The 13,360-nt window shown below is 40.8% G+C and overlaps 1 protein-coding gene across 1 annotated transcript in view; it reads right to left on the bottom strand.

Moving 5' to 3' along the window:
* Window positions 1–11,870, bottom strand: part of LOC140480146 (annexin A10-like) — an 83,829-nt gene extending 71,959 nt beyond the window's left edge. The window contains exons 1-2 of the mRNA XM_072574899.1: window positions 11,811–11,870; window positions 1,917–1,998 (exon numbers count right to left, since the gene is read on the bottom strand). Coding sequence (XP_072431000.1) covers window positions 1,917–1,998; window positions 11,811–11,828 — 100 coding nt within the window. The 5' untranslated portion in view covers window positions 11,829–11,870. The remainder of the gene's footprint in view (window positions 1–1,916; window positions 1,999–11,810) is intronic.
* Between the last annotated feature and the right edge of the window lie 1,490 nt (window positions 11,871–13,360).

Below are 13,360 nucleotides of genomic sequence, written 5' to 3' on the forward strand. Positions count from 1 at the left end.
TGATGAAGGAACAGCGCTCCAAAAGCTAGTGCTTCAAAAGAAATCTGTTGGTCTATAACTTTGTATTGTGTGATTTTTAACTTTGTCCACCCCAGTCCAACACCTGCACCTCCAAGTCATCAATTTTCCTTGTTACTTTCTCAAAACAGTTAAACTCAGTTAGTTTGGTATGAACTTCCCATAACAAATCAATGCTGACTCTCCCTGATTAATCCATGTCTTTTCCAAGTAAAAGGTAATCCTACTTTTCAATATTGATTCTGACAATTTGCCCAACACTGGGATCAGATTGATTGGCCTGCAATTATGTGCGCTATCCATCGCATCCTTTTTGAATAAGGGTAGAAAGTTAACTAATCTCCAATCCTTTGGATTTTCACCTATATTGAGTGAGAACTGAGCCTTGAGAATTGTATCCTTTTTTGCATGTTGAATTTTCTCATTGTTCTAACCAAATGGAATATTTTTACACATCCATGCATTAAACTTAAGTCTGCCCTGTCAACATTCCTGCCTATGACTTCTTGACGTCTATCACAATATCCCATAATGCAAAGTTGATCTTTCCAAATGGTTACATGTTTGTCTCGATTTTAGATCAGGAGCTTTGGACTGATTTGGGGGTCAGGCCAAGTGAATGTAGGGAGAGCTAAAATTAGCTTCTGGGCAGAGAGCCTGACTTGGGACTCCAGCCCTATTTAAAGTTTCAGAAGGAAGGATAAAACAGAAAACAGAAAACATCCTTCCTGCTCCCAGTCTCACTCTTTTCACTCTCCATGGCCACTCATAACTCCTATCTTGCCTCAAGCCGTCTATCTATTTATTCTGGATTCTAATACATACCATTATGCTTAACTATCTATCTCCCATGACTCCCTGATGCCCTATATGCTCCTTAACAACCCTGTGGCCTTTATAAATCCTATGCCAAAGGTAGACAGGCTGACATTTCATTTAGATAGTCAGGGCTAAAAAAGCAGGGCTGAGTGGGCCCTTATGTGGCTGGTTTACCATGCCGCCATTTAATACTTGCCATTCATTATTTGGCCTGAGGCGTGACTTCCATCCCTACGAAGGAGGAAGTCCATTCTCTGAGAGTTGCCAGTCAATCAAATGACTCCAGGTGTCTGGTCCTAGTAGCACCTACTGGAGAACTGGCCTCCTTTGGGACAGTGGCAATGCCTAAGGGAAGAAGCGGACTTTGAGGCTGGAAGTTGCCAGCAGTTCAAGGATGATGTGCGATGGGGGTGGGCCAGAGTAGACGGGGTGGGAGGAATACCTTAAGTGGGCCTCCAAGTGCCACAGGTCACCCAAAAAGCATGGGCCCGTCTTTCTCGACTACCAACTTATCACATTTCACTGGATGAGCTAATCAATTGCCGGAGACCACCCTTGGTTGAGGTAGCATTGCAATGTGGGCCAGTGGGTATGTGCCAGGAATGTTGCTAGTGGCAAGGTGCCTGATTTTATGAACCCTCCTGGTTAACACTCCACCCCTGGGTGCCTGTAAGATTCAAGTCCTTGATACTGACACTCAGTACGAAAGGTCAAATCTCTGAACCTACTCATTCCTGAAATGAAAGCATAATGTTGGAAAATATTTGGTTTTATGATAAGAAAGTAAACATTTAAGGAATGGTATTATTGAAAATGGTGATAAAAACATTGCCCTTGCCAAATCATATCTTAACACCATTCAATAGCTCAGAAATTTTCAAGATTAACAACTATATAAAAATGAAGGTATAATTCCTAAAATATGATTAAAGTTTTAATTTTATTTTGGTTGTCAGGTATGTCAAATTAACATTGTTCTTCAGTCTTATTGGAGGATGAAGGACTTAAAAGAGTGACGATGTTGGCCCTGTTTCTTTGAATCTTTTTTTATAGCCGACGATGTTTTCAATGGTACATACCCATTCCTTGTAGCGCAGAGAACAAAACTTCTGCATCTTCAGCAGGGTTAAAGTCTGCTGCTGGAAAAATTGTCCCTTGATTCTGTGAAACAAAATGCAAATTGTCAGCTAATTTAAATGAAAGAGCTTGGGCAACACAGTACAAAGTGGAAGGCCATGACAATTATTGAACAGTGCACTCATTATATATTCAGCTCTTATTTTATCTTTCCCTGTGAATGTAAAAATTTATATAAGCTTGTTCGCTTCACATTATATATATATATGTGATTAATATAATCATTAAATGGAACAAAATGTATTTCATGAACATCGCTATATGAAAGTGCACTTTTGAAAGTTGTTTCCTATATCTTTATACCTTAATTATTTGCAAGCGAAGGAGGCAGGTTCATGTGTGCAAGGAGTTGAAGCTTCTAAATATGATGTTAATTTCAAGATGCCAAATCATCCTGCCTACTTATAAACTTTTCCTGGGTAGGTTCACATGTAAGCAAGTGAGCTTTAACAAATCTGTTGGCGTGGGTAGGAGTTTATTATGGTAGGAGTTTATCTTTATTTTTGACAATGGATTCTGGCATTGACAGCTTGCTAATATTGATTTTCTGAATTGTGTGGAAATTGCCAATGTCAATGAGGTGAGTGCACAGTGGAGATATGTCTTCAGGAAAGCTGCCACACCGGAAAGTCTTTGATCAGTGAGACTGAACAGCTCCGTCCATAGGTAGATTGGAGGTTGGTGCTCACTGCACTCCATCTCAGAGTGTCTTTGAGGTTTGAGAGATTTTTTCCACCTGTTTTTCACTTCCTTTATCCTTGACCAGAAACTCAACTGGACTAGCGTGATAGATGCTATGGCCTTCAGAGCAGATATAGGCTTGACATTCTATTCTGCGCAACTCACCTTCTGACGATCTGAGCCTGACCGTCATCTGCAAGGCACAAGTCAGGAATGTGATGGAAAACAGTTCACTTGCCTGGTTTCCCCAACACTCAGGAAGGAAAACACCATTGAGGACAATATTGTCTACTTGACTGGAACCACTTTCTCTGAAACATTCACTGCTTTGCCAATCGATGTGCAGTGAACTATAACAAGATTCACTGCAGTAACTCACCAAAGCACCACTGAAAGGATCTTCCAAATCTGTGACCAAAGGCAGCAGATCCACAGAGACTAGTCTGAAAGCTCCTCTCCAAGCCACACACTATACTGACCAGGAACTATATACCTTTTCTCTGCTATCATGAATTCAAAATCCTGGAACTTCTTCCCTCATAACTCTGTGGCCATACCTAGACGACACTGACTGCTGCAGTTCAAAAGAGCAGCTCACCACTACTTTCTGAAGGGCAATTAGAGATAAATACCAACTCCTGAGCTGGCCAACAATGCCCACACGTTATGAAAAGATAAAAAAACTCATCTTCAGCTGGAATTCCCTACTGCCGTGGACAGTATTCAACGTGGGTTGGAAGCAGCATATGCAACTTTACTTTGCATCACCGATGAGGAGAAGAGGAGCAGTAACACCAGCGCAAATAACAGCAGCCACCTTCTCCTCAGCAACGTGCTGCTGCACAGGAAAGAGGGACTGAACACCAAAATCCTGTTCCAAGATGGGGAGGCCTCCAACATGTGAGCCATGAGCAGAGGTAAACTCTCTTCACATGTGTGAGTACTAGAGTCTTCCGTAGGATCAAGCTTCCATGGCATCTCCTCAGTACTCTCCTGGAACTAGACTTCCATCCCAGGGAGTAGGTGGGCACACATTGCCAAAGGACATTAAGGTGCCAGTTGCCTTGGAGAGCCTTCCAAATCCTTCAAACCCCTTCCCCATTGCTGTCTACCTCTTCATAAGGTAAATTCATGTGATAGGAGAGAAGGAAAGTGTTCATTGGAGATGAATGTGAGTCCTGGTTGAAAGGGCAGGATGATAATTGGGATATGAATGGTGACTGTTCAGAGGGGAATGTGAGGATATGCTTGTAATGAGTGAAGCTGTATGGTTTGCTGATCTGAGAATCCTTGAGTCAGAAAATGCTGGGGAAGTCAGTTTGAGGGGCTTGACACCTGAAAGTGTAAAACCACTCACAATTTCCACACTCCTGTGGCGCTGGATGCGTTCAGTGTACTCCCTCTTACATCTGCTAATGATTTCCTCGTCCACTTCCATCCATAACTGCTTAGCTTTCCAGGCTGGCCTCTCCCTTCCATCTTTAGGAGAACTCACCTCAATGCAATTTCTCAAATTCTGCAGCAGGCCTCCATGGTAAAGTGAAAGCCTTTCCTGGGAAAAGAATAGTCTTTTCTGGCCTTCTCTCAATTCTTGTGGTTTCTGCAATTTCAATAATCCAAGTACTAGTTCAATCATTCTGTCCACTGCTAAGGTCCCTTCATTTAGAAATTCTATCTTTGTGGGCGGCACAGTGGCACAGTGGTTAGCACTGCTGCCTCACAGCACCAGAGACCCAGGTTCAATTCCCGCCTCAGGCAACTGACTGTGTGGAGTTTGCACGTTCTCCCCGTGTCTGTGTGGGTTTCCTCCGGGTGCTCCGGTTTCCTCCCATGGTCCAAAGATGTGCAAGTCAGGTGAATTGGCCATGCTAAATTTCCCATAGTGTTAGGTAAGGGGTAAATGTAGGGGTATGGGTGGGTTGCGCTTCGGCGCATCAGTGTGGACTTGTTGGGCCGAAGGGCCTGTTTCCACACTGTAATCTAATCTAATCTTTCACAGATCTGGCATGTCAGCCTACCACCCTCTGATTGGCCAGGACAGCTAGATATAGGTAGGCTAATACAATGCCTAAATTCATGAGACTCAGCAAAGCACTTTGAAACTGCAAGTGTGTACCTGACCCACCGTATGTTCAATCCTTTCAGAAATAACCATCATTTAAAACCCTTCCATTATAGGAAATTGTTGGATTTATTTTTATTTGCAAAAGGAAGTATTAATATTTTAATTTCCCAGTAGCAGCATAATCCATTAATTCAGAAATTACCTTAAAACGTTATTTGACGTTCAGTTTACTACCAGATAAAAAATCTTACATTTGATATTATCACATAACTGGAGAGTGCATATTCTTCTGCTGAAGATTATAAATTGTAAAATTAACAATCAAACTTTCCAATGTAATCATGTATCTATTTATATGAATGAGTTTCTAAACCAAAGTGGTCTTAGGATGTGGATATGTGGCTGGATAGGCCAATATTTATTGCCTATCCTGATTATGTTTGAAAAGGTGATGGTGAGCCATCATAATCTAAACAATCTATGAACATATCAAATATGAACTGAAGTGAACTATTAGGCCCTTGAGGCTATTCCACTATTAAATAAGATGATGGCTGATCTGTTTGTATTTCGTTTTCCATATTCCCATTCATCCTCAATAACCCTTGGTTTCCTTGCCTAATGAGAACCTATCTGAATCTTTCTTAAAATATCAAAATCCCCACCTTCACTGCCTTCTGGGGCAGAGTACTCCATCACCCTATAAGAGACAAAGAACTCTTGTTCTTTCTGTTGTAAAAAGGTGACCCTTAATTTTAAAACAATGTGCCTAGTTCTGAACGGACCCACAAAGGGAAATATCTTTTCTACATTCATTACGGAAAGGTCATTCAGGCCCCCAAACAGTAGTCTGGATGTTGGGTGTAAGTTGAATAAGGAGCTGAAATTGGCATGTCGCAAAGATATTACTACAGTTGTTATGGGGGATTTCAACATGCAGGTAGACTGGGAGAATCAGGATGGTACTAGACCCCAAGAAAGGGAGTTTGTGGAGTGCCTCCGAGATGGATTCTCAGAACAGCTTGTGCTTGAGCCGACCAGGGAGAAAGCAATTCTGGATCTGGTGCTGTGCAACGAATCGGATTTGATCAGGGACCTCGAAGTAAAGGAGCCATTGGGAGGTAGTGACCATAATACAATAAGTTTTAATCTGCAGTTTGAAAGGGAGCGGGTAGAATCGGAAGTGCAATACTTCAGTTGAATAAGGGGAACTATGGAACTATGAAGGAGGAGCTGGCCAAAGTTCAATGGTGCAATAACCTAGCAGGGATGGTAGTGGAATAACAACAGTAGGTATTTCTGAGTATAATGCAGAAGATGCAGGATCAGTTCCTTCCAAAAAGAAAGAAAGATCCTAAGGGGAGGCAGGGGTGGCCGTGGCTGACGAGGGAAGTTAAGGACCATATAAAGACAAAAGGGAAAAAGTATAACATAGCAAAGATGAGTGGGAAATCGGTGGACTGGGAAGCTTTTAAAGAACAACAGAGGATAACTAAAAAGGAAATATGCAAAGAAAAAAATAAGGTGCGAAGGTAAACTGGCCAAAAATATAAAGGAGGATAGTAAAGTCTTTTTTAGGTATGTGAAAAGAAAAAAAAAGGTTAAGACTAAAATTGGGCCCTTGAAGACAGAAATGGGTGAATTTATTACGGGGAACAAAGAAATGGCAGAAGAATTGAATTGGTACTTTAGGTCTGTCTTCACTGGGGAAGACACGAGCAATCTCCCAGATGTAATAGTGGCTGAAGAACCTGAACTGAAGGGAATTTATATTAGGTAGGAAATGGTGTTGGAGACACTGTTAGGTCTGAAGGCTGATAAGTCCCCGGGACCTGATGGTCTACATCCCAGGGTACTCAAGGAGGTGGCTCAAGAAATCGTGGATGCGTTGATGATCATTTTCCAATGTTCTATAGATTCAGGATCAGTTCCTGCGGATTAGAGGGTGGCTAATGTTTTCCCACTTTTTAAGAAAGGAGGGACAGAGAAAACAGAGAATTATAGACCAGTTAGTCTGACCTCAGTGGTGGGAAAATTGCTGGAGTCAATTATAAAGGACGAACTTACGACACATCTGGATAGCAGTAATAGGATATGTCAGAGTCAGTGTGGATTTATGAAGGGGAAATCATGCTTGACTAATCTTCTGGAATATTTTGAGGATGTAACTCTGAAGATGGACAAGGGAGATCCAGTGGATGTAATATACTTGGACTTTCAGAAAGCCTTTGATAAAGTCCCACATAGGAGGTTAGTGAGCAAAATTAGGGCGCATGGTCTTAGGGGCAAAATACTGACGTGGCTTGAAAATTGGTTGGCTGACAGGAAACAAAGAGTAGTGATAAATGGCTCCCTTTTGGAATGGCAGGCGGTGACCAGTGGTGTGCTGTAGGGATCAGTGCTGGGACTGCAGCTTTTTACAATGTACATTAATGATATAGATGAAGGTATTAAAAGTAATATTAGCAAATTTGCTGATGACACAATGCTGGGTGGCATGGTGAAATGTAAGGAGGATGTTAGGAGAATACAGGGTGACCTGGACGGATGCATAGCTGATGCAGTTAAATGTGGATAAATGTGTGGTTATCCACTTTGGTGGCAAGAACAGGAGGGCAGATTGCTACCTAAATGGAGTCAAGTTAGGTAAAAGGGCAGTACAATGAGATCTAGGTGTTCTTGTACATCAGTCAATGAAGGCAAGCATGCAGGTACAGCAGGCAGTGAAGAAAGCTAATAGCATGGTGGCCTTCATAACAAGAGGAATTGAGTATAGAAGCAAAGAGGTCCTCCTGCAGCTGTACAGGGCCCTGGTGAGACCACACCTGGAATATTGTGCACAGTTTTGGTCTCCAAATTTGAGGAAAGACATTCTGGCTATTGAGGGAGTGCAGCGTAGGTTCACGAGGTCAATTCCCGGAATGCTGGGACTATCTTACGCTGAAAGATTGGAGCGACTGGGCTAGTATATGCTTGAGTTTAGAAGGCTGAGAGGGGATCTGATTGAGACATATAATTAAAGGATTGGAACTCTGGAGGCAGGAAGCATGTTTCCGCTGATGGGTGAGTCCCGAACCAAAGGACACAGTTTAAAAATAAGGGGTAGGCGACTTAGAACAGAGTTGAGGAGAAACTTCTTCACCCAGAGAGTGGTGGGTGTATGGAATGCTCTGCCCCAGAAGGCTGTAGAGGTCAAGCCTCTGGATACTTTCAAGAAAGAGTTGGATAGAGCTCATAAGGATAGTGGAATCAAGGGTTATGGGGATAAGGCAGGAACAGGATGCTGATTGAGGATGATCAGCCATGATCATAATGAATGGTGATGCTGGCTTGAAGGGCAGAATGGCTCACTCCTGCACCTATTGTCTATTGTCTATTATCTTACACATTTCAATCAAGTCAACTTCATTCTTCTAGATGTCAGTGGAGGTAAGCCCAGCCAGTGTAATGCCTCTTCATAAAACAACCTGCTTAATCCATGTGGTGTAGATACACCCAGTGCTCTTAGGGAAGGAATTCCCAGCTTTGGTCCAGTGACAGTGAATGAACAGAAATATAATTCAAAGTCAAGATCGTGCATGACTTGGAGGGATATGTACAGGTGATGGCATTTCAATGTGCTTACTGCCTTTGTTCTTCAAGGAAGTGGAGTTTGCTGTTGAAGATGCCTTCTTGGTTGTTGCAGTACACCTATAGATGGCATACATATTAGCTATGATACACTGGTGCTGGAGGGATTGAATGTTTGAACTGGTGGATGGGGTACCAATCAAACAGGTTGATTTGTTCTGGATGATATTGAGCTTCTTAAGTTCTGTTAGAAGCAAGTGGACACTAATTCATCACACTCCTGACGTATGCCTTGTAGATGGTTGACAGACTATGGGAAATCAGGGGTAAGCTGCATGCTGCACAGTTCCTTATCTATGGCATAGTTTTCTAACCACAGTATTTATATGTAGGTCCACTTTAGTTTCTTGTTAATGGTAGCTCCGTAGGCTGTTGTCATTCAGGGAATCAACAATGGTATTGCCGTTCAACAGCAAAGGGTGTGCTTAGATTCTCTCTTGTTGGAGATGGTCATTGCCTGGGGCTTAAGTGGCCCAAATGTTACTTGTCACTCATCAACTCAAGCCTGAATGATGTCTAATTCTTACTAAATGCTTCAATATCTGAATGGTAACATACTGTGCATTTGCCAGTGAATATCCCCATTTCTGATTGCCTTATGGAAGGAAGGTCATTGATAATGCAGCTGAAAATGGTTAGGCCTAGAACACTGGCCGAAAGGAACTCCTGCAGTGATATCCTGGGCTTGGGATGATAGGCTTCCAACAATCCCAATCAACTTGCGTTGTCCTAAGTATAACACACATCAGTGGAGAGATTCCCCACCCCAACCCGATTCCTGCTGACTTCAATTTTACTTGAGTTTCTTAATGCCATACTTGGTCAAATGCTGCCTTATTACTCATGGCAGCCACTCCCACATGACATCCAGAATTATTGTGCCCTTGTTTGGAACAATGTTGTAATGACATCTAGAATCAAGTGGAATCAAATTTATATTTGAATATGATGATATGATGTAGGGAAATAATTCCAGTAGGGAATTTAAGTCACCAAATAATACATAAAAGTAGAACTTGCAGCTGCATTGATGATCTGCTGGAAATGATGAAGAGAAAATATCTGTCAATGTATTTTTTCCCTGTTTCAAACATTAGGCATTGATTAGAGCATCTCCTTCATTTTTCCCTTTTACTAACAGGATGGTAGTACAAATTCAACCTCCAATTTATCTTTCCAGGATTTATTTGAATTAAGTAGAGTTGGACCTAATGTGGACTGAATATTTGTTTTCCACAAGTGTGTAATTCACTGACTGTGGCAGGATTTCTGGGAGATCAATTCAACTCTCTCTCTGAGATATCCATTTTTTTATTCATGCACTTACATAATGTTTAGAAGACATTTAGTTAAATAAATGTAAAGGGAAATGTTTGGAGGGAAATGGGCCAAACACAGGAGGGTGGGACTAGTTTAGTTTGGGATTATAGTTGGCATGGACTGGCAAGATCAAAGGATCTGTTTCCATGCTGTATGACTGTATGACTTTATGATTGATAACTGGCAAGAGGAGTTGAGTGAAATTAGTACCTCTCCCTCCATTCTCTCACCAATATGTTACAGTGTGGCTGTGAAAAGCTAATGGAAATGATTATGTTGCTATTTTCAGCACTTGTTCCCAAATAACATATTTTCATTCACTAAAAACAAAAGTTTTGAAGTGATGGCTTTCATATAGAGTCAAACAGCACAAAAGTAGACCCTTTGGTCCTATAATAAGCCATGGCAACCACAATTGCGAACTGAACTAGTCCCATCTGCCTGTGCTTGGCTCCTATCCTTCCAAACATTTCTTATTCATGTTCTTACGTAATTGTCTTTGAAACTTAAATGTCTGAGAAAGTTTACCAGTGACTTGTAACTGTATTGGCATCCACCATTTCCTCAGAAAGTTCATTCCTTACATGAGCCTCTCTCTGTTAAAAAAAAGTGTCCCCTTGCCTTTTTCAAATCTTTCTCCTCTCAGTCTACCCACACTCTCCTTATAACTCAAACCCTCCATTCCCAGCAACATCCTGGTAAATCTCTATGAACCCTCTCCAGTTTAATGATATACTTCCTATAACAAGGCAATAAGTTCTGGACATAGTACCCCAGAAGTCCTGTACAACCTCAACATAACAACATAACAACACTTCTGTACTTAAAAGTCTGAGTAATGAAGGCAAGCATACTAAACGCCTTCTTAACCACTCTATCCATATCATTCTAAGTATTTCATTTCTTTTTGTAAGATGACCAAAAGCCCTATAAAATCTCACACAATTAATGAAATCAAACTGACATCAATGAATAACTTTAAGTGAGAAATAAAATTGGATGCAATGATCAGAAAATAGAACACTGCAATGAATCATTGTTTATAAACGAGAAAGGTTTGCAGTAAAGCAATGTGTAGAGTTGAGTACACCACTGGTTTTGTAAGGCTGCTCTGTCAACCATGTTGTTGATTTGGAGCACTGTGGTCAAATTAAGATTTGGCTGAATCAGAATTAGTTAGATTACCTGCAATATGGCAACAGGCCCAACAAGTCCATACCGACCTTTTGAAGAGTAACCCACCCAGACCCATTCCTCATATGTACCCCTGAGTAATGGACAACTTAGCATGGCCAATTCACCTAATCTGCACATCTTTAGATTGTGGGAGGAAATCAGAGCACCCGGAGGAAACCCACGCAGACATGGGGAGAACGTGCAAACCACACAGACAGTTGCCCGAGGCTGGAATTGAACCCAGGTCCCTGGACCTGTGAGGCAGCAGTGCTAACCACTGGGCCACCGTGCCGCCCTATTAGCTTTGTGTTCAAGTGTTTATCACGCACACAAAAATACTCAGTTAATATGTTGGGGTCAATTACACTTTGTTCTATGTCCCTTTAAATGAATCTAGCTAATTCAATTTCAATGAGATATATTCCCTGATAGACCAGAGAAGGAAACAGGTTCAATGGGAGATTTTGTTAAACTTTGCTAATAGATAAGCAAATAATGACTGCACATATTTTCTGTAAAATCCAATGCTTAAACTTTCTGGGTTAATGCGGGATTCTAAGCAATTTTTACTATTCCCATGGAAGTATTTTCAGAATAAACTTTTCCGAAAGACTTTTGATTATTCTTAAGTATTCAGCGTATGTTATTTGTACAAGGATAAACTGGATAAATCTCCCATGCAGCATTAACAGCCATCATCAGACTTTTCAATAAAGATGCCAGGAACATGTCAAGAACCCAATGGGACACTCACATGCATGGTACTGATGTACCACTGCCTGAACTAATTATGTGAGTTATGACATGGATGATGAAAATAACATCTGTTTCTGATACTGGCATATGGATTAATTGAAAGCCACTGACATAAATACTTGTCACTACCAGTTACAAAGGATATTGCCATTATACAGAGCAATATAGCATAGAAGAGAGAGAGAATTTTCTTGCAAAAAACACTTACCATTTGGCCACAATACATATTGAAGATTCCTTGCCTCAAGTTGACACTTCTGTAATATAATCAAACTGGAATGACAAATGTGACTCTGACCTTGCAAACAATTTAAATGGCTCATTTAATTTACATAAAATGGTCACACCATGAATAAATTGTGTGTCCAATCACAAGGTAGATGCTCTCTACGTGATGGATGACGACCCATGAACTATGAGATTTGTTCTGCAAACTGTGCTCTGTAATATTGATTGGTTTGCTTAGTTACACAATAATCATATCACAAAATGTCATATTAGCATTCTGGCAAATATACACTTCACGTCCGATATTGTACAGCCATAAGAAGGTTGTACTGCTCATGTCAAAGAACAGCTCAAATATTAATTTAAAAGTTTGAAGGGAAATAGGTTAATCATTTCAAATGTACCTGGAGTAAAATAACCCTAGAAGTCCACGTATAAGTTAATCGTTGAAGCTTAGAAAAATCCTTTCTATAATGAAGGTTGACTTTTATGCCAGATAGAAAATGTATCAAACCAAACAACACCAAAGGATATAATGACATTTTGTGTCATCTCCAGCAGGAGTCATTGAGAAAATGTAAGCTGTTTAATATTAAGTGGGAAGCTTGCAAAGCCAAACCAGTCTTTTTTGGCAATGTATATTATTTTCAACATCTATTTGATAAATAAAGCTTGTTCTAGTGCTGTAAAATAGACATTTGTACCAACATAAAATAAAATAAATCACTTTCTAGCCATCCTGCACTAACTAACTAAGGAGGAAAAAATTACTATACATCATTTTGGAGACACAAAATGCAATCTTTTATTCTGTGAGAGAGAAGCCCCCACTTTCCTGTGATGTGGAACTCTTCAGTCGATGACAGCATTAAACAAACATTCCTACAGTACAGGTGAAAGATACTCGCAATGCCCAAGTGCTGTATGTGAACCTTATGCATTGACCTACTGTGTGGAGTCCAAATCCTAACTTCAAGACCACATGATGCAACATCACAAACCAATCTCATTGATGGCTGTGATTCACAAGCAATGTATGGCAGCCTGGAAAGAATCACCCTAGTCACTAAAGTAGCAATCATTTCCAAAGCTTTCATAGCCTGACATAATGCTCACTTCACATCTTGGACTATAAAATATTGTGTAGCGCTAAGGATGGTGAAGCTCTGTACCTTCATTCTTGTAATTGCAGCTAGAATGACATACAATCACACTGTTGATGATGTACAAAGAGTATATATTTACAAATGTGATACTATGGGTCTGAGCGGGATGTCTGGTTTGTGCACTTTAGGTAGTCCATAGAATCTAGGGGTGTTGTTGCTTTCAGGTTTCATTCATGTAGGTTAAACCTGGTTATCTGTCCATTTTTTTGTAGGTTCCTCAGTGTGTTGTTTATCCTATTGGCGAGCTGTGGGGTGGCGTCAAACTCCCTCTTTTGGTAGGTGTTGGTATCTGCTAGTAGTTGTTGCGCTTTTTGGATGTAGTCTGCTTTGTCCAGGATGACTGTCATTCTGCCTTTGTATCACT

The sequence above is a fragment of the Chiloscyllium punctatum genome, chromosome 1 (genome assembly GCF_047496795.1).
Source record: "Chiloscyllium punctatum isolate Juve2018m chromosome 1, sChiPun1.3, whole genome shotgun sequence".
Taxonomy (NCBI): domain Eukaryota; kingdom Metazoa; phylum Chordata; class Chondrichthyes; order Orectolobiformes; family Hemiscylliidae; genus Chiloscyllium; species Chiloscyllium punctatum.